This window comes from Cupressus sempervirens, chromosome 2 (genome assembly GCF_028749045.1).
Source record: "Cupressus sempervirens isolate cs-2001-9-10 chromosome 2, ASM2874904v1, whole genome shotgun sequence".
In the NCBI taxonomy this organism is placed as follows: domain Eukaryota; kingdom Viridiplantae; phylum Streptophyta; class Pinopsida; order Cupressales; family Cupressaceae; genus Cupressus; species Cupressus sempervirens.
The window spans coordinates 747,234,628-747,262,028 of record NC_143119.1 but is presented as its reverse complement, the minus strand read 5'-3'; the positions used below and the strand labels follow the sequence as shown (position 1 = coordinate 747,262,028).

General features: G+C 35.0%; 1 protein-coding gene across 14 annotated transcripts in view; it reads left to right on the top strand.

The window, feature by feature from the left end:
- ALDH7B4 (aldehyde dehydrogenase 7B4) overlaps nt 1-27,401 on the top strand; it is a 118,445-nt gene that overhangs the window by 23,961 nt on the left and 67,083 nt on the right. For all 14 annotated transcript variants that reach the window (XM_089815326.1, XM_089815327.1, XM_089815317.1 and 11 more), the window contains exons 7-8: nt 7,550-7,572; nt 7,948-8,011. In XM_089815326.1, the coding sequence (XP_089671452.1) occupies nt 7,550-7,572; nt 7,948-8,011 (87 nt within the window). The remainder of the gene's footprint in view (nt 1-7,549; nt 7,573-7,947; nt 8,012-27,401) is intronic.

Below are 27,401 nucleotides of genomic sequence, written 5' to 3'. Positions count from 1 at the left end.
TGATGAACAATTGCTCTCACCTTTTTGTAAAAGGTTTCCTGAGGATCATTCTCCCTCCTTTGTATGACCTAGGATATGAGATATGAATAATAATTATAATTAGTGATTATGTCAATTTAAACTTTAGAATCTAGATATCTCTTAGATAAACAATTGTAAAAGAATGTAGAACTTACCATTTTAATCTTTTCCAACATAGTGTCCATGGAAACATAAATATCCCCAAGGCATGGCTCATCAGTGTCTGCAAAACGAAGCATGGGCATATGATTGGATCGGTGAATGGTGAATTCCAATACAAAAGTCATAAGACCCCACTAGTCCTCATCTAGTATTATTCTTCTTAATTTTTGGGCCCTTTCTGTATTGGCTTTCCTCCAAATGCCCCATTGGGGGCTAATGACCATCTGTTTCAATGCTTCCTTCACCTTCACAAGTCGTCTCAAGATGATTGTGTGAGAGTCAAAGCGGGTTTCAGCAACCTAAGAACATTTTAAATTCAAGTTAGTAATACATTTAAAACATGTTAATGTAAACAACACAAAAAAAAGTATTATGTAATCCTATATAAATTAAATTTTAAATTAAAAAATTTGCCTTCGATAATTCCAAGTTTGAGAAACTCCTAAAAATTGCTTGTGACATTTGGTGATTTTTCACAAACATTTGAATTTCTTCAGCCTCCTCATATATCTTTTTCATCCAATCTATTTTGGTGCCAGTTGATATCTTCACCAAATTGAGTGAGTGGACAGTACACGGTGTCCAAAAGATATGATCATATCTAGACTCTACCAGTAACCTCGGAGCCTTGCATATTTTCGCATTGTCCGTGACCACTTAGACAACATAATTAGGACCCACTGACTCTATGGCATCAATGAGAATGCGGGACATAAATTCTAAATCTTTCACTTGCCCTTCACAATCAATTGCCTTCAAGAACATTGCCCCCTTACTTCGAACTAACAACTATGAGAGAGCAAATGAACTTACATCATGAATAAAAGGGATGTTTTTAGGGTTTAGAACAAAAAAAACATAAAAAAATTACACTTGGGCCCACCACCATTTTTTTTTCTCTTTCTTTTTTGGGAACTTGTGTTGGATCCTTGTACTGTGGCTTGGATCCATGAGTGATCCAGGGAGGATCCTCGATTCTGCCTATGGATTTGTCAGGATCCACGGTCTATGGATCTGTCACTGTGGATCCTGACGGATCCACAGTTAGAATCAAGGATCCTGTTCGGATCCTCATGGACCCAAGTTCGGATTTGACCTCTGAGTCGCAAATCCAACAACCAAGATTTTTCATAACACAAAAAAATACCATATGCATTAATCTCCACAAGTTGAATCTTATACACCGGATTTAGTTGTTTAGGTGAGTGTAATGTAAATAATTGTTTGAGTTTTTGTAAATCATCTTCATCCTATGATTCCAATGTGTTTTTCTTTCTTTAATTGAATTTTTATATTTAAAGCTATACACATGCACTGCATTTCCCATCTCTTTGGCTGAAAGTCTGTGATAGTTTATAGTTTGCACTTGTAGTATTTTATTGTTTTCCAAGTTCTAGTGTCTTCAAATGGTAAGATACTTTTTTGTCTAAAGAACCTTTTTTATAAATAATTATAGACTATAGAAGTTGTCTCTAATGGTACGATGTTGTTGTCACAAGATACTTCCTAGGTGTGCTTCACCTTAGTACATATACATTTATAGTTAGTTGTTTAGCATATTGGATGGAAATATTTACACAAATTCTATCATGTTTAATTTGTACCCAGCCTAGTGCCCTTTAGTGCTTAGATAGTTTTTGGTTAACATAGTCCTCGGAAAATTATAGTGATGCGTTTTTAGAATCCTTCTTTGTTCTTCATTGTACATTCATGCTTTGTTCCAAATTGTAAGCAACTATATTGATTTCCTCAATTAATCAAAGCTAGCCGATGGGACTTCAGTACCTTTAGTTGCAAACTAGTAGAAAGATCCCGAGGTTTTAAAAAACAATTAAATAAAAGAAGTATGACTAAGTAAGACAACTCTATCAATTAATTTTGAAAACCTAAACCCAAACATCATGACTTAAAAAGACTTAACACTATAATGTAAGTTTGATATTGTCAAATAGAGTGGATAAATAAGCTGAGGATTAACTTAATATCATTAAAGACTCCATAAAGGATCATCTCCAAGATGAAGACAACTAAAGAAATGTTTGATGCATTGAAAGGAATGTATGATATCAACAATTTCTGTAGAGCTCTCGCCTTGAGACAAGAGCTCCATTATATAAAAATGGCTAGAAGGGAGTCAAGTCTTTTCATATGATATCAACAATTTCTGCAGAGCTTTCGCCTTGAGACAAGAGCTCCATTATATAAAAATGGCTAGAAGGGAGTCAAGTCTTTTCATTCTTTATGAAGATCTTTGTTTTGAGAGATCAATTGAGTACTATTGGGGATACAATTGCACATAGAGATCTTGTTATATTGGCTCTGAATGGAATTCCCAATCTTGGGAACCTTTCATTCAAAGCATTAGTGGAAGATCCAAGTTGCTCAAATTTGATTGCCTACAGACTAATTGTATTAAGAAAGAAACCAAATTGGTAGCAAGCAGAGATGGGCAAAACTCCTCATTCAAAGTATCGGTGGAAGATCCAAGTTGCCCAAGTTTGACTGGCTATGGATTGATTATAATCAGAAAGAAACCATACTGGCAGTAAGAGGAAATGGGCAAAATTCCCATAATGAAGAAAAACAAGCTTTGGCCACATGTGCTACTAGAGGTAGAGAGAATAAGATTTTGTTCTTTATTGTGTTTTCCTGGATCTTTCTTCCCATCATTCTTTCCCTTAGGTGTTGCTCCAACCATTTCTTTCTTTCCCTCACTTGTAAATACCTTGGTGGTTTGTGTGTTTGCATCCTTGAGTGGCTGTTGAGCTTTGGTGACAGCTTTCTTTGCTTCACAAGCTCGGGTTTCCGTTTCCCTAGATCGCTCTTTTTCTTCTTATTGGGATTGTTCTTTGGTTCGTTCTATAGGTTGTTTCCTATTGGTGTTGTTAGTCTTCTTCATTAGAGAATATGGCTAGTGTTCTTGCTTGTGTTGTTGGTCATTTTTTTTGGATTTTTCGTTTTGTAGGCTGCTCGACCCATCGTTCTACTATTTTCTGGATTTGGTAGCTGTTGCTCGACCCATTTTCTTTTGCTGCCCCTTCATGTGTTTGCTCTGCAATCCACGCGTTTTCTCTGCAACCCACACATTTTCTCTACATGCACTGCTTCCTTCAAGTGAGGTGGTGTGCTTTGCAACTCTTAGTGGATCTGGGAATGGTATTTCACCTTCATGGAAGTGGAGCCTACCGTCTTTGGGCTATCGTAGGCTTCCTCTGCCCAAGTCACGTACTAGCAGATGATGGATTGAATAATCGAGCCAGAGGTAGAGAATTAGGGATTGAGAGACATAGTCCATTTTCTCTTAGAGATTCTTACAGGACTAAAGCTGTAGGTTGAATCCAATGTCCTGATCTTTGAAGTCCCAGATTAACTTGCATGAGCACTCTTCGAGATTGCTGATCTTAGAACGCAAGTAGATTCCAACAAGTCATAGGTCAAGGAATTTCATGATATCAGAGAAAAACAAATTGAGCTAAACAACAAACATAGCTCCCTCATTTTAGAAACTGAACAAAAACTTAAGTCTTGGGCATCTATCTACAACAACTCCAGTGTTGCACCTTGCTCTGGTGTGGAAGCAAGCATTGGTCTAGGCTAAGTTCGTAGACAAATGCACGAGATGGGATGATGTATACAAGACCAAAGTAGTTCAACATTGAATTTTATCCTTGTGGCCATGTCACAGTCTTTGAAGATGCAAAATTGGTCGCTAGTATAAGTTTGTTGGGTGCAAAAAACTAGAATAATTTTCACCACCCCACACACTTGCAAGAAACATCACCACTTTCTTCCTCGCACTATTGTGGGGTTGCGGGGTGCGTTGACTGATTGACTGCGGGCATATACACTTACTAAGTGAGCACCTTGACAATAATTGTGGAAGCATGCATGAAATATGGCTATTGATCATTGTAAAGATGGTTGAGCCTTATGGTTTAATAGAACAAGGCCCCCCAGTCCTCTACTCCACTTTGCATACCCACAACATAAAAGAAAACCATAAGGTAATACCATAGGGGTGTGCACTACTTTATATCTTTTGTTAAATGCTAGCTCCTCACACTTGCATCCATAAGGGAATAAAACACTAGATACCCGCGGGGAAATGTGGGGACCATAAGGGAAGATAATATGACATGTTAGTGACATAACTTCAGATAACATGATGAGTTAGCAACAAATATCGGAAAATAAGTGTTGGCCCAAACATAGATTAGCCCATGATAAAGGCGTCTTAGATTGTTTATCTATGATGGGTTAATGGCGGCAAAATAGTCAACAGTTACCAATCTCATGTCATTTGTAGCCCTTGACCTCGAACTTTGATGTTTTTACAAAGTTACTTTGCCAAAGTCAAAACTACAACCTTACTAGAGTACCTATTTTTTCCTATGTTGTGAACTCTATAATAAGCTTAATACATCTCATTGGAGTTGGACTTTCATTTATCCCTTTACTTGAGTAGTTGATGTGCAACTCTATAATGCCAAATAACTTCTAGCATCTAGAATCTTTTGAAGGGGAATTTTGAAAAATGTGATGTAGCACTTTGTTCAAGAGCGTTAATGAAGATCCTAACATTTGGTTTGGGGATATCTAGGATTTAGGGCCTTTTGAAGGAAATTATGAAGAACACATCGATACCTTTTGGAAACCTCATTTTGAACACTTATTGTTGAATCCCTAGGTTTGAGGATGAAAGCCCTTGAATTTATGAATGATTAGAGGACAAAAAGCCTTTCAACCATGTGCAATAGAGGACAAAACCTCTTTGGCTACAAAATGATCTCACTTAGAGTTGTATTGGAGTTTTTATGGTCTTGGCTCTTAGTTGGGTAGAGCTTGATTGATTTGTAGGTGGTCATGGATGCACATGTGTTGTATCTATAGTTCGTTAAACCTATTGTAGAAATATGTGTAATTTACTCATTTCTCCCAATATAGGATTGGTTCTACAATCTATTTTTGTTATCCAATTTGATGTAGCAATGAATGCAAAAAATTTTTTTTAAATTTGGTTTTTGTAGATTCAGGTAGATATTAAAATCTACATATTTATGAATGTTTGTTGTAATCCAGGGTTTGGTGTTATGAAAGGACAAGTTTTTGGGTTTCATTGGATCTATTTAAAATATTTATAGCCAAAATTCAATAGTCTTAAATACTCAGTACTTGTCTATGATTTGATGCATTCTAAAAAGAGTAGCCATGTACTACTAGAGAGAAATCAGAAAACAATCACTCCTTAGAAAAGCCAAAACAAAATATGATGGAACAAAAGGAAAAGAGATACAATGCAAGAGAGAGCTCCAAGACTCAAGTAGAAAGGAAGTTTGATATGATGCTGACTATATTGGGACAAATGCCACACAAGATGGATGAAACAACATGATTTTGCTTAGACAACAAAATGATGAAGGAAACAATTCCAGGGATAGCAATCTACATGTCACTTGTACCAATACTTGAAGGATAGTACATATCTCATTTAATAGACCATTCCAACCTATAATCCTTAATAGAGACGAAGAGGATAAAAAAAATGAAGCTCAAAATCCTATAATTGATGACATTATAGCTTATTATGCGAAGTACCATGCCCTTCCAAAGGAAATCTAGGACAAAATTTCTCTTATTAACTTAAAAAGAAAGAAGTTAAGTGAGAGTGGTCCTAAACTTGAATCTAGACTGCAAGCATTCTAGTGAAATGTGAAACATCCCTTGGTTAAGTTGATATTCTCCACCTGCTGTGGCTCCAACCAATGCATTGTTCCCACATGGGTATAGAAGTTAGAAGATACCTAATTCTCAAGCCTATAACTGAAAATGACACTATTAAGTTTGCTATCACACATTGGGATAGTGCTACATGTGGTGTACCATGGGCTGGTCCTCAAGGCCATGGCTCCATGTAGTTGTACAACTAGTTTTGCATGATACTGATTTAGAGATTTGGTTAGAAGGATCCTAGGATACACTTCAAAGAATTGGCTCAACTCAAACAATGTTGGCTAGTTGAGAATTGTTATAGAATTTGGTGCTTGATATTTTTGAGAGGAGGTTGGTTATGCTCTTCTTTGAGGTATTTATTGAGTCTCTCAATACACTAGTCAAAGCATTTCAAGCACCTTCCCTATAGGAGGCGATCAACAGGGCATTGTCACTTGCGACTTCTATGCCAATGAAAATGTTTCAAAAAAAGACCTCCCCTCCCAAGAAGGGTTTTCATAAGAAGATACGTTGGCCCTAGAACTACACATCTAGGCAAGATATATAGTCAAAGAACGTTTTCGAGAGGGAAAAAGCTATACTTCTCTTTTAAAGAGCTTTGGTTGGTTGGATATAGATGTCTTCGCAAGGGACAAGTGTACAATATTTAGGTAGTCCTTGAAGATCAGTTCGGAGCTCAAGATGCTAAGCTATAGATTGAAGAAGATGATCTAGGGATTGATGAAGGAGGGAGGTGTAATCTTTGAGAGATCCTTTCTAAGCTCTCAAGGACTTTGAGGTACAATCCTTTTTTGAATTCATCCAGTTTAAAGAGGGCAACAAACCACTGTACTCATTGATATTGGTGGTACTCATAGTTTCATAGATGGTCTAGGTTGAGGTAGGGTCCTAAAATAGTAGAATTCAAAGGCTTTCAACATGATAGTTGTCATTGAACTCTCTATCCAATGCATCAAAAATATCTCTCGTTTAAACCTTGCCTAGCTGTGAGATGAGCTCTTATCAGTCTTGTACTCATGTCTGGGACTACAGGAGAGGCAGATAATTATTTCTTTTACGAAAAATCCTTGAAGAGATATTGTATTGTGTGAACAATTATGTTTTGTTTATAGCTTAGCGTACTTTGTGGTCCTTGATAAGTTTGTGGTTCTGTTTGACAAGTATACATGTCACCAGTAGTTATATGCTTGTAACTATATAATTTTAAGATTGTCCTGGGTTGCTTGGGATCCTGTAAAATGATCAAGTTGGGATAATGTGTTTATTAGTAAATTTCTCAAACCATATGTATTCAGTGAAAATGGCAACAATTATAACAAGTTAGAAATGTACATCATTACATTAAGGATTGATTAGTCAGAGATAGATAAACATTTACCAATAAGAAACGTTCATTTACAATAATATCTAGGCACTTGCAATTGCTGAAAGGTCCTTTAACAGTGGCATACAATAGAATGAAGCTATTGGAGATCAGTACCGTATTGTTAATGAAATATTGTTATGAACTTTAATCAAATATTTCAAATTTTCATGTACATTGGTAGTTTGTATTTGGTTTACATGTAGCAACTGCTTGTGAGTTTTTCATTGGACTACTTTCTGATAAATTCTCTACTTTTAAATGCCACTGCAGGGCCAAATCATATGATGATGGAGGTATTCTCTAACTTCAAAGATGGTTTTGTTTATAGTTATAATGTTGCATTTTCTTCAGAACTGATCTTTTGTGTTTGTTTGGGAATATGGAAGGGATACTGGTATGTCATTAGATAAAACCCGTTAGACATTTTATATCTTAAAAATAAATATTATATTACAAAATTCCTACTTACAACCTATGTTTTTTATTGTGTTATTGAAGCATTTTGTTTGTTTAGAACTTGATAGGAATGAAATTCTCCAGACATGGTGTAATCTTTAATTCCAAAGATGAAACGTTTCATTTCAAAATCCTTTCTTACAAGTTATATTGTTGACTACGATTATAAGCCAAACACAGGCTTCAATATATTGTTGACTGGAACTTGATAGGTATGGAATCCTCTGGGCATAGTCGGTGTAATTACTGCTTTCAACTTTCCAGCTGCTGTACTTGGTATGTTCCTCCAAGATATCTGAATTAGACAATGCTAGAGTATGATTTCAAAGTTCTGAGTGATGCTGCTACAAATGCAAGAAACAGATGATTAAATTTTAGGATTTTTGGAATTTTCGCAAGTCCAAAACCTCCTAACTCGTGAGCTGCAAGCTGTAAAGTGTGAAATATTGTCACTTGATTTAAATTCAATGGAGATTGTGTTTATTAAGCTCTCTGGCCTTTGGATCTTCCATTTTTTTTGGTTATATTGGAATTTTGCGAGATTCAAATGCATGTGAATTTTGTCCATTGCAGTCAAATTGAGGTTCAATTAGTCTAAGTGACATTGTTTTCCAAGTGTATCAATTTAGAATTGAATGATGAATTAGTAATCAAAATGTTTATGAAATCTAGATGGGATAATTATTGGGTTCTTGTCGTGGAGATCCAAATTCAAATTCTCAAGAGTGACGACATGTCATAGGGAAACCTGAGTGATGACTCGTAAACTTTCATTGTTGGTTTCTAATGTTGATATTTAAGTTGTATTCTAATGTTAATGCCTTTTAAGAGCTAATGTTTGGTCCAATTTGTTTTAATCTGCTTATGAGCCATATTTCCTATACTGAAAATGGTCTAGATGGGATATGTTAATTCTTCAACTTTTTAGATCTCTAATATCTAAAGTATAATTTCTATTGTCTATTCAGCTCCAATTATAACAGAGACCATAAAGTGCAAATTGTAGTGAATTTTTTGATGAATTTGATTTTATCTTCTGTCAACCCATTATTTTCATACCATTGCCCATTGCGAATGGGGACCTCTTTTTGCTTGGCAGTGGGAGTAGGTATCTTGGTGAGTTTTAGTTTAGAGGCAATGTTGGAGTCTCTAATCGATGAGGCAAAGTTTGAGCATGGAAAACATAGAGTTTTGAAATCTTTGATGATATAATTGGGAGAAATATCAATTGATTTGCTGGGTGAAAAGAGTGTTGAAATTACAAAGGGAAATTGGCGTTTGATAGAGACAAGATATAAAACAACCCTTGGAAAACTTTTCCGAAGGGGAGGTTGGAATCCAACCTCATTGACAAGTCTGTTCGAACTAAGTCATAGGATTTTCCGAATTTCAGCTATGAGGCTTGAAATTCTACAAACTTCAAAACAATATAAAAAATTTGTTGAAATTTGCTTGATCTTCATATGAAAATATATTTAGCATTGTCAATTTTTTTTCAGTGTTTACCACATTTTCTCACGAAGAGGTTTACTTCCGCATTTTTTTGGGTACTAATCCCATGGAGAAATGGAGATCAAAAGATTGTGGAAAAAAGGTCCATCGAGCAAAGGCTTTAGAGTTCCATGCTGTTTGGGCTTAAAACTAGGGTTTATTTATTTGATAGATAATATTTGTAGTAATGGGTTTCTTTTTTATTTTATTTTTAATGTTAATAATATTATTATTTTATATTATGTTTTTATATGTTTAGATAATATTATTTGTATTATTTATAAAATTGTAATTCTTGCTTTGTGTATCTCTTTTTATTTTATTTTTAATGTTATTAATACTATTCATTTATATTGCATTTTTATATATTTAGATAATACTATTATATGCTAATATTTTATATTATTTATATAATGATGATTGTAGTGTCATGCATCTCTGTTTTTTTATATTTTTAATGCTAGTAACATGTCTATATTTTGTTTTATACATTTTGATAATAATATTTTTTTATTAATATATAATAAGTATAATTTATTGATAAAATTATATCTTCAAATAAAATTGTGTGTGCACACACACATATATAAACATATAAAATGGTGAGCAATCAAGTTGGATAGATCACTCAATAAATGTATGTTGGGAGGAGGAATACCAAGATCCCAGGGAAGTACCAATATGCCTAAGAGAAGGAATTACAATGTTATGATGAAAATGAATGCTATGAAATTGATTTTGTAATCTGATTTTGTGAAAGAAAGAAATATGAAATGACAAAGGGAGAATAATTCTTGGCAAGATAAAAACCTGAAAATAGTTCATCGAACGGAAGCAGAAACTGAAACTGTCTGAGAGCTGCAATGTATTGGCCTAGTTCTGCAAACCTATAAAATCAGGAGGCCTTCGGACAAGGAAGACTTCCAGGTAAGGATGACTTGGGTCAAGGTCAAGGTCAGCCTTGACCTGCTTTGCACAAAAATCCGAAACCTGAAAACTTTGTCAGAAGCTGAAGCCTAAATCTACAAATCTGATCCGAGCACCTGGAAATCTGCACTTGTACACAATAGAGAGGGAATTTTTGTTGGTAGGAAGAGGCTTGCATCAGTCAAACCCCAGTTGAGGAATCAACCTTAAATTGAATGCTTGTATGGAGGTGGATCTCCTCCTTGATGGGAAAACTCCACTATCTCCAATGAAGAAAGACCACTATCTCCAATGACGAAAGATCACTATCTCCAGTGAAGAAAGGCCACTATCTCCTATGAAGAAAGAAGCTATAGGAGAGGAAATGCATGATCGCTGATGAAGATATTGAATGCTTGAATGATGAATTCGTTTCTTGCTTGAAGACTCCTTGGAAACACTTGCTTGATTGCTGGGTTGCAAATAGCTAGCATGAAAAATGGATAATGAAATGAAGTGAGAAGGCTTTTTTTTCTACCGATTTTGGGCACCAAAATCGAAAGAGCAGACTGCACAAGGAGGGAAACAACAATATTTGACATCGAGTATTAGATTTTATGGGGTAAAGCACATGGGGAAGGGACAACCTCATCCCTTACCCCTTGATAAAGGACAATCTTGTCTTTTACCCTAGGTAAGGGATGGGCTCTTCTCACCATGGAGGTGTAAAGTCTCATAACTAGGCATTAGTTCCGAGAAATGTTGTGGGGTTGGAAAAAATGATGACATGTATGAGAAAACAGTTGGAAGTGCATTTAAAGCATGCATAGAAATTGGTGCCAATATAGATTTTTGAGCAAGATTGGATGAAGAAAGGACGTTGTAATGTCCCCACTTTGACATATAACTTAAATAATAAATAAGTTATATATTAATATTAATATTAAAATAATAATATTTTACAAGTAATATTATATTATAATCATATCATATTATATCGTATTATAATGGTAATATGAAAATACAAATTAAATAATAATCTAATACAAAAAATAATGATATTATCATTAAGATATATTTTAATATAGTAATACTATATTAATAAAATATAATATAAATATAGTTGACATATTAATCGTAATGTAATTATTAATATAATATATCTTATTATATAACTAAGCTTAAAAATATATAATTATATAATATAACTATTAAATTAATATAATATATTATGAAAGGATGTGACTCTTACAACGAATATATATATATATATATATATATATATATATATATATTGAATAAACTCTAGGAAAGGATCATCAGATAGAAGATTATCAAAATCATCAAGAAAATACGGCAAAAAGGATGCAAATTACAGAAAGGGTCACACTTGAATGAATAACCCCCAAAATGGGTTCATTAAAAATGGTATCAGAGCAGGTTTTCCTGTCAATCTGTTAGGTTTTTGCTAGCAATTGAGAAGTGTAGCTTGATTGTCTGGAATCAAAGGATAGTTTTTGCAAATAATTTGCTTCAAGATTTTTATTTCTGTGTCAAATATTATTTTGTTACATTCAAGGTGTTGGATTTAATATTGTGGACTGGACTTTCTTTATTTTCCATAAGATCATATCGGCCTTTAGCCAATACAAATGCCATTCCCCTTGAATTTTGGAAGCCATGACCTAATTCCTCATAGTTAAGCAATCAACAGTGCAAGGATTCATATGGAGGTATGCTCAAGATGTACATGTGGAAATCATGGGTAAAATGTTTGCTACGGGTTTCATTGAATATGATAATATAGAAGATCATGTTTTACTAGAATATTTGTTTCTCACAACATATGAACCGCTCCAATTTTGGAAGCATAAATTTCCTTGAGGCATGAAGATGGCCAGTTTTGGTCACGAGAGCATGAGGAATGTGAAATCTACATACAACCACAATGTCAGTCTATAATTCATCATGAACCAGCCTATCTAATGAGCCCATCTGAAGTAAAAGAAATGGATGAACTTTTGGATGAATTACTTGAAGGATACTTCATACATCCTAGCAAAAGTCCATTCTCTTGTCCAACATTTTGGTTTATTAAAAGCGCTGATAAAGAGAGGAAAAAATTTGCTAGCAAATCGGGATTTTTACAAATAAAGCACTAGCATATTTTTGGCAAGAATGGATTAGGCACTTAGACATTTATAAGATTTTTGTGCAGTCTATATTGATTACATTATTGAGCAACAACAGAACATTTGCAACACCTTGAAGAACTTTTTTGAAGCAATAATAAGGCATGGCATATGCTTATCAGCTATGAAAATGGTAGTTGGGAAAGATCAAATTGATTTCCTAGAATTACATCTAAACAAAGGATAAGTTTAGGTTCAGCCCCATATCTTGCAATGCATTGAAGAACATCATCATATGTTGTAGGATAAAAAGAAAATTCAAAGGTTTCTTGGTTGACTGAATTATGTCTCTTCATTCTATAAACGTCTTGCAGAAGATGAATAATCAATCCTGAAAGACCTTAGGGAAAGCAAAGATGGATGGCCACTCAATGCCATAGAGGCAGTTGAAAGAATCAATTCAAAATGCCAAAATTTGCCTTCTCTTCAAATACCAGTTGCGACTTTGAATAAGAGCAGAGGATAAAATGAAAGGGGAATCAGACGATAATATGTAGGAATAAAGGTGCAGCCGTGACAGCTTTGAATCGATTGCCCTTCGAACACAGTCCACTCATGTCCACAATTCCCGCACAGCAAAAGGAAGGAAAAGCTTTACATGAAACCCTAAAATTGTAAGTGATATGACGAAAGGTTGAATAATTAGAAATTAATGATTTTGAATTTACCATAAGACTCTCGTGGTAATCTGACCTAAGGAGGTGAGACAAATGCTATTGAAAGATGAAAGAGGTAAGTATATTTCCATTTTAAGATTGTTTTATTTATATGGAAATAATGAAATACAAAAAATATATTTTATTTTCATAATACAATAAGAACTATTAGGTAAAGTTTATTTTTCAAAATAATTGTACCAAAGGAGAACCCCTTTTAGCAATTTACATCCTCATCTTCTGATGGTTGCATGGTCATCATTTCATCAATTGATAATCCAAAGTCTTCGATCGTTAAATATATTTTAATATGAATGTAGCTTATCTGATTAGACAATTTATTTCGTAGTAAGAACCAAGGAAACATTGCAATAAGCTACACAAATTCTGCGATGCATCATAAATATTGGATCATGTATGACCAGATCTTAGTAAGTACCAAGTGAAGTATTAAACACCATGGAAATATATGAAATGAGGCACAGTGACCTATCATAGTTTGGTGACTATTGGTTTTACACTTGACATTACAAAAGAGTAAATACATGTCCATAGAGCAGTGTATATTTCAAAAAAAAGGATGCAAATTACAGAAAGGGTATTTCACATTATGATCTCTTAAGATAGGGAGTTGGTGGAGGGAGAGATGGAGTAATTTCGGGCAAATGACGGATATTCTCTAGGGAACCGCTTGTAGCCTATTTCACGTGCCCTTTGCACCGTAAATCTACCATCTCAAGATGATTGTAATAAGGAGAGAGAAAGATTCCTATGCCAAATAATTATGTTCATTAGATTAATTTTCTCATCCACATTATGATCTCTTAAGATAGAGAGTTGGTGGAGGGAGAGGCAGAGTAATTTCAGGCACATGACGGATATCCTCCAGGGAACTGCTTGTAGCCTATTTCACGCGCCCTTTGCACCATAAATCTACCATCTCAAGATGATCATAATAAGGAGAGAGAAAAATTCTTATATAAAGAAATCTTCCAAATAATTATGTAAATGAGAAAAAAGGATCATCACAAGACTCATCTTTCTTTGGAGCTATCATATGCTAATAATTATTTGTGTTTGTAGAATCTATGATCAAAAAGCATACTAGGGAGGTATATTTTATAAATTATTCCCTTTACTCTACTTCATTGTGAAAAATAATTTTATAAGGAATCAATAAATAATGTATGATGTGTCTGCATCGTGTATGCTTCATGTCTTCATCTGTCTGCATCGTGTCTACTTCGTGTTTTCATTCATTAAAGATGTATGTTTTATAAACCTTCTAGGCCTTTCGTATGCAAATATGTTCTGTATCTATGGCAAAGCTTGTTTATGAAAGATTTTTCTTGAGGGCAAGCAAATTCGAGAGGGGAGGACTATAATGTCCCCACTTTAACATATAACTTAAATAATAAATAATTATTATATATTAATATTAATATTAAAATAATAATATTTGACAAGTAATATTATATTATAATCATATCATATTATATCGTATTATAATGGTAATATGAAAATACAAATTAAATAATAATCTAATACAAAAAAATAATGATATTATCATTAAGATATATTTTAATATAGTAATACTATATTAATAAAATATAATATAAATATAGTTGATATATTAATTGTAATATAATTATTAATATAATATATCTTATTATATAACTAAGCTTAAAAATATATAATTATTAAATTAATATAATATATTATGAAAGGATGTGACTCTTACAACGAATATATATATATATATATATATATATATATATATATATATATATATATATATATATATATATATATATATATATATATATATATATATATATATATATATATATATATATATATATATATATATATATAGATATTGAATAAACTCTAGGAAAGGATCATTAGATAGAAGATTATCAAAATCATCAAGAAAATATGGCAAAAAGGATGCAAATTACAGAAAGGGTTGCACCTGAATGAATGACCCCCAAAATGGGTTCATTACACACGTAGATTTAAGTTATTAAATTCAAAAGGAGGTCCTAATGTACCAAATTACGCTATGGAGGGCAAAAAGGTCTTACAAAGCAAGTGTACACTTTTTAAGGTGGTACAATATTATATATATAGAAATTGAATTTCTATAAGGTGAATTTCATCATGAATTGTTTTCAAACTTTTTGCCTTTGCCTATATTTATTAGAATTTTATTGTTGTCAAATGGGGACGGAGATTTGAACCTTGTCATTGAAAGACTTTAGAGAATTAAAAGAGATCAAACACCATTGCCATCACTTGATCTTGCACCTTGTATTGTGCATTGGTCAACATTTGCCACATTTGGGAGTGTTGTTGTTTCTAAAGATAAAATAGTCTGCCTTTTGTAATTACAACATTTGAAATAGTGTCATTTCTTGATCATTCCCCTGCAGGTTATATCTTGAAGCTAACACAAATTAGCATTGATCTCTTTAGAGGACATAGCAATGCTATTATTCTCGAGGGACATGATTGTGGTGTAAACTTAGTCTTACTTGGTGCGGTAGTGTAGATATTCGTGAAGTCTAGTTTTGTTGGATGACTTGGGAAGTTGACACTCTAAGAGGGCATGCACACAATGTTTCTTGTGTGTTATTCCATGCACAAATAGTATTGTCTCAACCTCAAAGACATCATGGTAAAAGCAGTCAAGTTTGGATATGTCAAATCGCATAAGTTTTCGAATATTTCATAAGATAAATGATAGACTCTAGACCTTACAGTACATCTTGAGGTGAACCTACTTGTTGTTGGACATGAAAGTGGGATGATTGTCTTCAAATGGGGGGGGGATCTTCCAATGCTGTCATTAAGTTGAGACATCTCTGGAGGAGGAAAAGTATACTGATTGTGATTAGTTTCTTCGAAGAGGAGGAATTAGTATTCAAAGGGAGTTTGACATTCCATTAGAGACATCCTTCAATGAAGAGCGAAGAGGTCAAAACTTGAGATTTAGAGAATTCGCTTCATTTGATTTTTGAGGATCTTGGTTATATTGGTCTAGAGGGACCCGATCATGTCGAGATGGCTTGTCTACTGATTAGGAAATTTTTGTAGAGGACTATGATTCATGGGATGGAGTCCTATGTGTGTAGATCGAAAAGCCTTTATGTAGACACTTAGATATATCTAAATATATGGATACTTGGAATTTCTGGACAGGTCAAAGCATGTGAAGATCATATTATACATATGGTACAAAGGAATGCTATTGAGTTGAGGTACATTAGCACTAATGATCAGACAATGAATGTTCTCACCAAGTCTCTTGCTTGAGTGAAGTTTGTGTACTTCCAAGAGAAACTTGGAATTGTGGAGAATGAAGCGCTAGCTGAGATGGAGTCTCAGCATTAGTGATACATTGAGATATATTGTCCACCCTGACGGAGCCCAATTTGTTGCACATATTTAGAGCTTCCATTTAAGAGATAATGGTGGAGACTTGGTGGAGTGTCATTGATGACAAGTTTAATAAAGATACTTTGTACAACAAAGATTGCTTTTTCTAATCAGTATTATGAGAGAGATTACTTTAGAATTTCTAAATGTGAGCAAGGAAGAGTTTAAAGATTTGGAAGGATGCTGGTATATAGCAGTGATTGTTTCCAAATAGTGAATAAAACTTAGCAGTGTTTAAATGATCAAGCAATAGTTTGAAGGGAAACCTTTTCATTATGCTATAGAAGACAAGGCTGACTTAAAAGACAACAGTCAATCCACAGTATGGAGGAATATAATTGGTGATTTTGGACACTATAGGCAATAGCAACCTCTGGAAATGTCATGAAAGAAAATTATATTGTCTTTCTAAAATGGCGGTGTGAAGGATAATGAAAGAGCATTAGGACTTTATGGATTTGTTCTCAATTACAAAAATGAAATACAAAATAGACATCAATATTACAATGTAATCATTAAGGAGACACCAATTTAGGTATTTCTAGTGTTGAAAGATTACAAATTATATAGTCACTAAATAAATGACAAATAGAACTACCGAGAGAAGCCACTTAAGGAAGCAATAGTCTATGCACAAATTATTATACAATAGCCTAATCAAGCATATATTTGATTATATCCAATAGACAGAGGAATATGGCCATCGTATTCTGATTGGAAAAGAAATTCAATATTGAACAATGATGAGAATTAGCAAAATAGTCTCACTAAACAATGGAAAATGGTCAAAGCATTAATTTCGTATGAATGATGAGAACAAACTTTTCCTCAGAACAACATACTCGATGAACTAATCGCATATGGGTGGCATTGATTTATCAACAATTATTGATAGAGGAGGATGCAGTGGTATTAATCTCAAAATAAGGTGTTAACTACATGTTGTGAGGTTCTCACACCATCGCCCCAAATTCTTTGGAGACCCCCTTTTTTGATCGCCTCGGCAAATTTTTGGGTTGTGAATTTTTTTTTTAGTTTTGAAAATTTCACGCCTTAGACACTTTCAAGCCAGTGGAGAGACTTAGCTTATTTTCACCCGGTTTCAACTTGATTTTCCAAAGCCACCAATTTCATCCTTAGGCCGGACAAAATTTTAAAGAACAATATTTGGCAGGATAAAATTGTAAATTTGTACTTAGAGGTTTTCTTTTGAAAATCCAGATATAATTGTGTAAATTTGAATAATCTTTCAAAATGAAAATTTTGTTAGACTTAAGTTTTGGAAAATCTTAAATTTTTCTTTGGTGAAAATTTTAATTTTGTAGAAATGAGGCTAAATTGCAAAATCGATTTTTGGCTCTAGAAGCAATTTTATTTTATTTTTGTTAAAAAATTTCTAATTGGCATGGCAAAATTGACTTGGAGAAAATTGCAAAAAATTGGCTTTAATAGATTAAAATTGCCTTGAAAACTTTTTGCCTTTAATGAAATTGGTAATTTAATATTGAAAAAATGGCTTTTGGTTAGCCAAAATCCAATTTTAATGACATATTAATTACTAAATCCTCATTAAATGAAAATATTTAACATCTCCAAGGCACCATTTAATTTCTTTTGCAATTTGGAGCTAAATGGCAATTTAAAAGTGCAATTTTCCTTTGGTCAAAATTAATTTTTGAGCTAAATATTTAATTGTGGGCCATGACTTGGATTTAATGTTGTTTTTTTCTCTCCTCCAGGACCAAGTCGGCTGGCTTAGAGGGAGTGAGAAGTTAGGTATAAGAGATAGCCTCTCTCCCATTTCTTCCTCACATTTCATTTTTCCTCTCCATGCTTGGGCAAATTTTATTAAGGAGCAGATTTTTGGTGATTGGCGAATTTATTTAAGGCAGATTTCCTCCATTCCTTGGCGATTTTCCTCTTGGGACAGAATTCTCATTGTTAGAAGACTTTTCAAAGGGCAGATTTCCTCCATTGTTTGGCGAATTCTGCTAGGGCAGATCTGATTTATGTGCCATCAGCAATTTGTGTGAAGGTCTGATTTTCTCCACTTAGGACTGCACTTTTTAAAAAATCAGACTTAGGTGATTTTTGTTGGAGAAAGGATACATGAGAAAGTCTGATTTTTGCTTTGTGGACAAGTGGTGGATAGCTTTAAATGTTTAAATTTCTGTTTTGCAAAGGGTTTGAAGTTCTTGAGGTCTAGTCCTAATTCCGAAAAGTCGTTGTACGATTATTGGTTAAGGTGAATTTTTATCATTTAGAGTTGCAAGGGGTCCTTAAGCTGACATCCTTCTTTAGTTTTAGTATAAGGATTGCTTCCCTTGGTTCTACTTGCCTTCTGGTCCACCACTCTACTATCCCGTAATAGGGCGACGAGCATGGAGGATGTTAGTGCAAGTAAGAATCCCAAGCAGAAAAACACTAAGAAAGACAAAGAGGATATGATGCCCAAAACACCTTTCTTCTCGAAAATGAAGAGAATAACTGACACCAATATCGATACAGTGGACATGATACGGATGAGGGACAGACTAAAGGAAGGACAATCCCCCTTGGCAAAGAGGATATACAAAAGTGGAATTGTACATGCGGCAACTTTTCCTCCTACATTGCCGTGTTCGGAATTGATTATGGAATGTGCATCTAGATTTGATCTAAACAGTAAATCCATCATTTTTGATGAAGGGAAGAGAGTGTTGGCCAACATTGGCGAACAAGCAATCGAAGAAACATTCAATATTCCCCAATACAGGGGCATGACAGTTGTGATGATGGATCAGGCAACCAAAGCATTTCAGGATAACCTAGAGGCCTATTTCATGCATCTAAAGCATAATTGGATTCATGAAGGAAAGAAAGGTATTAGTAGATCATCAAGGTTCACAATGGCAGATTATTTCAAAGCAGAATATGGTGATCTCGTTGTTCTTCTTAGCCAGTCATGGGCCTAGCTCAAGGGATGCAATTTGAAAACTGGATGTACTTCTTCATTGATGAGATTGAAAAGGGGAAAAGAAGATTTGATTGGGCTAAGATCATAAGCGAGAACTTAAACTTGCAACTTAGAACCGTACAAAACCAAAGACAATTCTACATGGGATCCTATTTGTTCTACCTGATTGCTAGATTGTACAAGTGTCCGAGACTAAAGGCCTTAGGAGAAGTTGGTAGTGGACCGGGGCAATATTTGGTACATGAATGCTATCCGCAACTTTATCTGCATAACAACAAGGATTACAAGATATTTTGTGATACCTTCGCCATGAAGATAGTAAGGGTATTACAAGGGACACCTGCTAAGAGACTTTCATCAGACGTAGAAGCAAAAATTAGGAAGTATGGTAGTTGGTTCATCCAATTTCCACAGTTTACATACATTAGAGTGGTAGGAAGTACAATTTGTCCCAAGAGGCTTTTAAGTTACCCACCTGACAAGGTAGTTTTAATGGAATTGGCTAGGCAACTTGAGCACTATGATAGAATAATGAGAAATGAAGGAAAAACAGGCGTTACATTCTCAATCATAATTGGCAATGATAGTTGCCCAAATCGGGCCTCCTTTGAAGCTGCGGAGCAGGAATTGGAATGGTATCATCTAGGATGGTACAGAGCAAGGCAAGGATTTGATCCTAATGGTCTTATCAAGGTATCTCATGGAAATGAATTCAAGCATGTTCCCACCATAGAAGACTTTTGGGCCAACGCCAAAGGTGATTTTCATGTGAGAAAGCTAGCTTTCTCAAGGCTGTCGGTGAACATGATGAGAGCTATCAAATGGAGAGGCCTTGATATTCTGGATCAATTGGAGGATGATGGAAATGTGCTGAGAGAAGATTATGGTATAGTAGAAGGAATAGAATTGAATCCAGTGGATCGGGATGACCATTAGGATCCTTCCTTGGAGGCAGTTACAAGGGTAGTGGATTTATGTACTAAGTCGTGGTATAATGAAAGACTAAGGAAGTTGCAAAGGCAAGGGATTCCCCTTACCTATGAGATGACTATGCCAAAAGAGAAGCAAAATCAGTCGGGTAGAGGAATGAAGGAAGTAGCCAGCAACAGGAAATGGTTAGAAATGGCAGGAAGAAAGTTTTGGAGGTAGAGAAGGGCAAAGAACATCCGGAACCTCCAGCCAAGAGACAACACACAGTGCCATCAAGAGAGAGTATAATTGAGGCTAGGAGCCAAGAGGTCAATTCAAGTGATAAAGGGGCCGTGGTGGAGGTGAGCTCTGATTCCGAATCAAGTGGCTATAGTGAGAGCACCGAGTACTCCCCTCTCTCGGAGAACCAACAAGGAAATGATATGGCAGAAACTAGTAGAGAAGAAGATGGACCAATCGACATTGAGGCAACAAGTCAGGCACCTGAGGCTGTTGGTGATGCTTTGTTAGTTGAACCGAATCCAGATTTGGGGAGATGCACCGCACCACTATGGTTAAGGAAAATGCTTATGCCAAGAGGCGAGGTGGTAACTACCCATATAGTTGAGGACATCCGAGGGTTAATGGAAAAGGTTGATAGTGAGAACCAAAAACAAATGGCAAAAACGGTGGTAAGGGTAATCAGGAGCGACAGTGATGGTCACTGAAAGGTTCAGATTGCTATTCCAACAGTCAACAAGGCAGTGGATGAGATTGCAGCCCAGGAATATGAGATAGTGGAACATAACTTGGTAAGGAATACAGATGATATGGAGTGTGAGGAGATCTAGGAAGGTATAGCATCAATCAGAGAAAGGTCGAGGAAGGCGAATGAAAGAATAGTAAAGTTGGAGGCCGAGAACAGATTTGGAGAGATTTCTGGTCCATCCAACAACTGCACTAGGCAGCCCTTCCTCAAGACAGCGGGAGCAATTCAGAAGAGATATCAACTCAGCTACACGAAAGATCTATGATACAATCCAAGAGGGGCGAAATTTCTTGCCTTCCTTCATCTCAACATTCCAGTCATTAGTGGCTGTTAGAGACAAGTTCAGATCATTTGAAGAGGAGTGGAAAGATTTCCTTCCCATCAAAGATTTGGCTATTCCTAGGCTACAGGCATTCATTGGGCTACTAGAGGCATATTTGCAAAGGGCCAGGTTGGTTGATGAGAGAGGATTGAGTATAGTTAAATCTTGGTTTGTTGCATTGACTACCAGATTTAGAATGCTTGAAGAAATACGTAATGAGATTGCATGGCACAGCCCAAGCGTCGACACTTCTATTTCAACCATGATGAGCAACATTGGGGTGGCACTTGATTTTGAGGATATTAGAGAAGAGGATGTCAACAAGACAGATTTTGGATCGAGGTTGGATGAGTTAGGAAAGGTTGCTATCAAGAAAAAGCATTTGGGCACCCTTTCTTCTCTCAATGCTTTCATTGGATTTGCAAAAGAATATGAGAGGGATCATGAAAAGATACTACAAGTATCGAGCAGCGTGGTGAAGTCAGCGGAACTCAAGGCGAAGCACACACCTTGCCCTTCTATGGAAAAAGTTAACGAAAAGCTAGCTAAGTTCATTGCCTTAGCTAAGAAAACGAAAGAAAAGGGAAGAGTTATATTAGAAGATAATTTGATGTAAGCCCAAATGGCAATTTCTCTTTCTTCTAGAATAGGACAAGTGTCTATTTCTGATTGGCCACCATTTTAGTGCCTTCTCATTGGTTGCCACTTTTTGCACTTTTTTCATTGGCCGATTGATGAGGTGGCAGCTTCTCATTGGCCGATGGGGTGACAACCCTAATTAGGGTTTTGAGGATCCAATCTGGATCGTTGATCTTGTTTTGATCTCCACCGTCCGTTGTATTTTTGGCCTCTATATAAGGCTATTTGCTCTCATTTGTAGAGTGTTGGAGAAATTGTTGCGATGATAATACCAAAATTGCTCTCTTTTTCATTGTTGTGACTTGCATGGTGATTAAGAACATTGGGTGTTATTGCATGTTTTCTACTTCCACATAGTTAGATTTCTTTTCAAGTTGTTGAAGTAAATTGCATTTGAAGTTGTTTGAAGTAAATTGAATTTGAAGTTGTTTAAGTGAACTTAAAGTAGATGGATAGTTGTATGGCAGCATTGGTAAATGTTTGATAGGGATCAATACTAGACCACTAGCATCCTAGCGGCTGGTTGGGAAGCCTTGTGTGGTAAACTAGTTTATTATTCCTTTGAATCATTGCACCTGTGGAAGTGAGGCCGCTAGTCAGCTCTCATTAGGTTCAATCCCTATTCATTTGCTAACCTTCCATTCATAGGAGTAGGAGTAGAATAGTGAGTAGCTGGGTAGTCGAAGTTTAGAGAAGGAAGTTAGAGGAGTAAGTTAAGTATCAGAGCACATCCATTCACCTTCCACAACCATTGCTTTCCCATCAACATCATCACTAGCAGACACATTCTCCATCACCACCACCATCAACACTATCTGCCACCCGCACATTTCACAAACCAAACCACCATCACCTTCATCCCACCAAAGTCCAAGTCATCTTCAACAATTTGCGTAAGGCCGCCTACGTGATTACCAGTGAGTCACATTGATAAAACTGAGCGAGTATGAAATGATGTAAGGAACATTGGAGTTATTGCCTATGTCTTCATGAGCATTAACTTTTCAAGAGAGGAGTTGCATGTTTGATATTCCATATCAAATATTCAAATCCTAATATGTTATGTAAGTGATACAAAACTCGCATCAACACTACATACAAAATATTCATGGAGAGACACTTTCAGTAGTGGTGGGTATCATTTTGTTGAATTGCAAAGCACTTTCTTGTTGCGGTGAAGTAGTTGCAAGAAAGGGAGAATCTACAGGGAGTACAAATTGCGCTCATTTTCTCCAAGTCTCCATCATCATGTGTAAGTTTGTAACAATATGCAAGGATAGTGTGTCAAGATAATCTGAAGTGCCATTATATGATAATTTTGATGTCAAATATGTTTTAGCTTATGGTATTTGAGCATTCTCTTCACCTACGACATGAAGCCTATGTCCGCCTCCACATGCTGGCTCAATGAATGAAATAATTTATGGATATCGCCCAAAATCTTCTTTTGTCCAGAAAAGGCCGCGAGCCATATTATCTACCATGATTCATTGGTGAAGGTTTTTTATTTATATCTAATAGTGCTCTCTAATTGATGCAAGTATGGAGAGGCGCATGGATATGGTGTCGTTAATGGTGAAGATCTGGAATGATTTGCATGGAATCAAAATGCTCCTAGTGAGTGATAATTTGGGTTGTGATCAATCCAACACTTGCGGAAGACATGTTTATGTGAAAACAAAAAGTTTGGAAGGACACTTGCGAGTGTTGATAGGATGCTTCTGCTCGTCCTGTATAACTCGATTCATACCCGACTAATATGAGAATTTGGGTTTTTCAAATAATCAAACAAATTGTATAAAGGAAGTTGTCGATTAGTTATTAGTTTTGAGAGGATGTTTCATTTCATGAGGTGAGTATCTCTTTGAGTATTTATAAATACAAGATGTAAAATCAAACAAAACAATTCACAATTTATATTACTCTCAAATTTTGGTGCATATTGAATGCATTTGATATATTATTTTCTTTCACTGGCAAAGGAATGAATTTTTGAACTAAGCCTGTGGATTCTGGATTGTTGAGTAAATATTTTTATATGCGTTATCGAATTGAATTGCAGTGGATGGATCATCGATAAGGAGTGTCTTCATTGCATTTTCGATTCTGGCGTAACCAGTAAGAATGCTCATTTTATTTATATGCATAATGCTTTGGAGTCGAAGTATTATAAAGTTTCGTCCTTCATAATTATTTTTTAAATTCTATAAATAATTTATATGATAGATAAGTGGTTAGGATCAATTATAGCATTTAAAAATTGAACATCATAGATGTTGAGAAATATTTAATTGTTTTTGAATCTATGTTTGGTTTGCCTCTGAACTGCAGGAGTTAAAATACATTCTAGACTATTTTAAAATTGTGTCCATATATTTGATCATGTCGCATCTTGATTATTAAATTGTTTATAATTGATGTGCGTAGAATTTTATAAAGTTGTATGTAATAACTTGTAATACTGACTCTATGGCCCTTTTAAATAAGCACTGGTCTTTATATTACTCTTGATTCATAATCCATATGTTGGCAATTGTTTCATTTCTTTCCTTTGAAGAATTAATATATTCATTTGTTGCACTAATCTATACTTATTCTAATTATAAAAGCATTCATATATTCATTTATTAGTCTCAGTTCATAATTTGCGAGTTTAAAGTTTTCTACAATTCTTGCCTTTTAGGAGGCTTTCAATAAAATTGTAATCTATCTGCTTTAAGCATCTTGGTTGTAGGTTGTTGTCCATGATAGATACATCCTTTGGGAGCAGCTATAATGGTTGTCACTAGGTGGCTTGGTTATTCAGAAGGAATTGTCCTTGGCTAAGAGGTACTATTGATTTTCGTAGCTAGGTTGGATCCCTTCTTGGGCTGACCTAGAGCTACAATTTGCTAATTGCCCTTCAGCCTTAGCATAAAAGATTATTGACTATTGTGATCAATAATATTATTGATATTATAATATAATCATATAATAATACAATAATTATTATATTGGGGGGTCCAACTTTATTATATTGAATGGGGCCCAAACTTTGAAAGTGTGGCATCCCTTTGTGAATACCATTTGATTGGTAGCAAGGAATATTATCTTCCTGTCTTGAACATAGATGAAATGGATTTACATGATTTGCCTTATTAAATAGAAGCAGTGCTCAAGGGTGACAATCATGGATTGTCTATGGTTGGGAGGGTGAACCATTGCCCATGGTAAATGAGCACCTCAAATTTTGTCAATATATTGGGGGATGTGATAAGATGCAAAGGGGATACAATATAGATTGCTGAGATCAAGCATAATGGACATTTGAACCCGAAATCACTAGAATGAGGTTTAATAAGTCTTAGAGCCTTCAATTATGGGTGCCAACATTTTAGGGTGATATAGATACAAGTTTTGGCTTTGTAATCAAAAGTTGCAATGAATACCTTGAAATCCAAAATTCAAGTAATATGCGTATTTCAGACCTTCTAGCATAGGTTGCAAGTGATGTACTTCTATTTCCATGAGAAGGCTTGTAATATGACCTTTAGGACCCAAACTTTGAACAATATAAAACCAGCATTTGTTGATACCAATTGCAAGTAAATAATCTTGCAACACATTCTGCAAAATGATAACTGGTATAGCATTAGTGCGTGCTGGCCATCACAAAGAACATCCATTTGTGCAGCAAACTTCTTTAGTTGTTGACATGTGACCTTTTGGTTTATGAAATCAAGGATTGTCTATGGTTGGGAGGGAAAACCATTGCCCATGGTAAACGAGCACAAAAAATCAATAGGATAGTTGACTTGTTCTAGGAAAAATCACCTCAAATTTTCCCAAGATATTGGGGGATGTGATAAGATGCTAAGGGTTAAAATATAGATTGCTGAGATCAAGCATAATAGACATTTGAACCTCGAAAATCACCAAAATGGGGTCTAATAGGTCTTAGACCCTTCAATTATGGGTGCCAACTATTTAGGATGATATAGATACAAGTTTTGGCTTTGTAATCAAAAGTTGCAATGAATGCCTTGAAATCCAAAATTCAAGTAACATCCATATTTCAGACCTTCGAGCATAGGATGCAAGTTATGTACTTTTATTTCCACGATAAGGCTTGTAATATGACCTTTGGGACCCAAACTTTAAACAATACAAGACCAGCATTTGTTGATACCAATTGCAAGTAACGTTTCTTGCAACATATTCTGCAAAATGACAACTGGTATGGTATTAGTGCATGCTGGCCATCAAAAAAAAATCCATTTGTGCAGTGAACTTCTTTAGTTGTTGACATGCGACCTTTTGGTTTACGAAATTATCCTCTTCAGACAAAACTTTCAGTCCTTTGAAAAGAGATTAAATACCAAAACTAGGTACACTAGAAAACACTGATTCTACATGTTTCCTTTGTGCATATGAAGCACCATTTCATAATGAATCCGCATTATATTTGGACATGTCATGGTAATTTTAAGCTTGCCTCTGTTTTGTTATCTAATCGTGTACAGTTAATCTTCTTGACTAATGCTTTTCTTTAAAACTCATATTTTTCTGACTTATGGCTGTTTATTCCTCATTGTTGACTGTTCTTTCATTGACATTCCTCATTTGTTTTACCTCCTTGAATATTTCCACCAGGGGTTAGGATTTGTGCTCCTATTGATGCATACCATCTTGAAACCTTGTGTTGATGCATTGCCTTTGGGTGTCAATGGAACATGAAACTCAAATTGCCCTTGCCTTTGGAAGTTTTTACCAATCTTGCCAAACATTATAACAATGATGACTGCTTTTCATAGTACTATTTTTACATATATATAACTGATCTGATATATGTAACACTGTTTTAATCTTCTCCTTGCAAACTCAATGTTTCTTCATTCTCATGGTGTGCAATTATTTACTGCTCTTCTATCATTGGGTCTTATATCAGTGACTGCAAATATGTGTTGACAAGGCAGTTTGCAAAGAGAACTTGTATAAATGACTTGAAAAACCCAAGATACTCAATAAAAGGCAATGAAATTTGAACTCAAGAGAGACTCAATCAAAAACAAAATATGCATGCCCTAGCTCAATAATGACCACGTATGAGACAAAATGAATGAAAAATCCCTTAGAAAAATGCCCTAAAAACACGGCCTGTGAAGGATTCCAGGCATAAAAATGCAAATGAAAACAAATATGAATTTGAAAGGATGAAACAAGTTTCAAAGAAGAGAAATCCAAAATACAAGCTTTCTAGGTTTTACAGTCTTATTATGAATTAGACACTTTCTTCTAAATGCATATCTAAAGGAAAACCAGTTTTAAATGCTGAAATGCAAGCTGTTTTGGGGTGTAAATGATAAACAGCAAGTTTCAATGGACTATAAAGTTTTATTTCAGGTG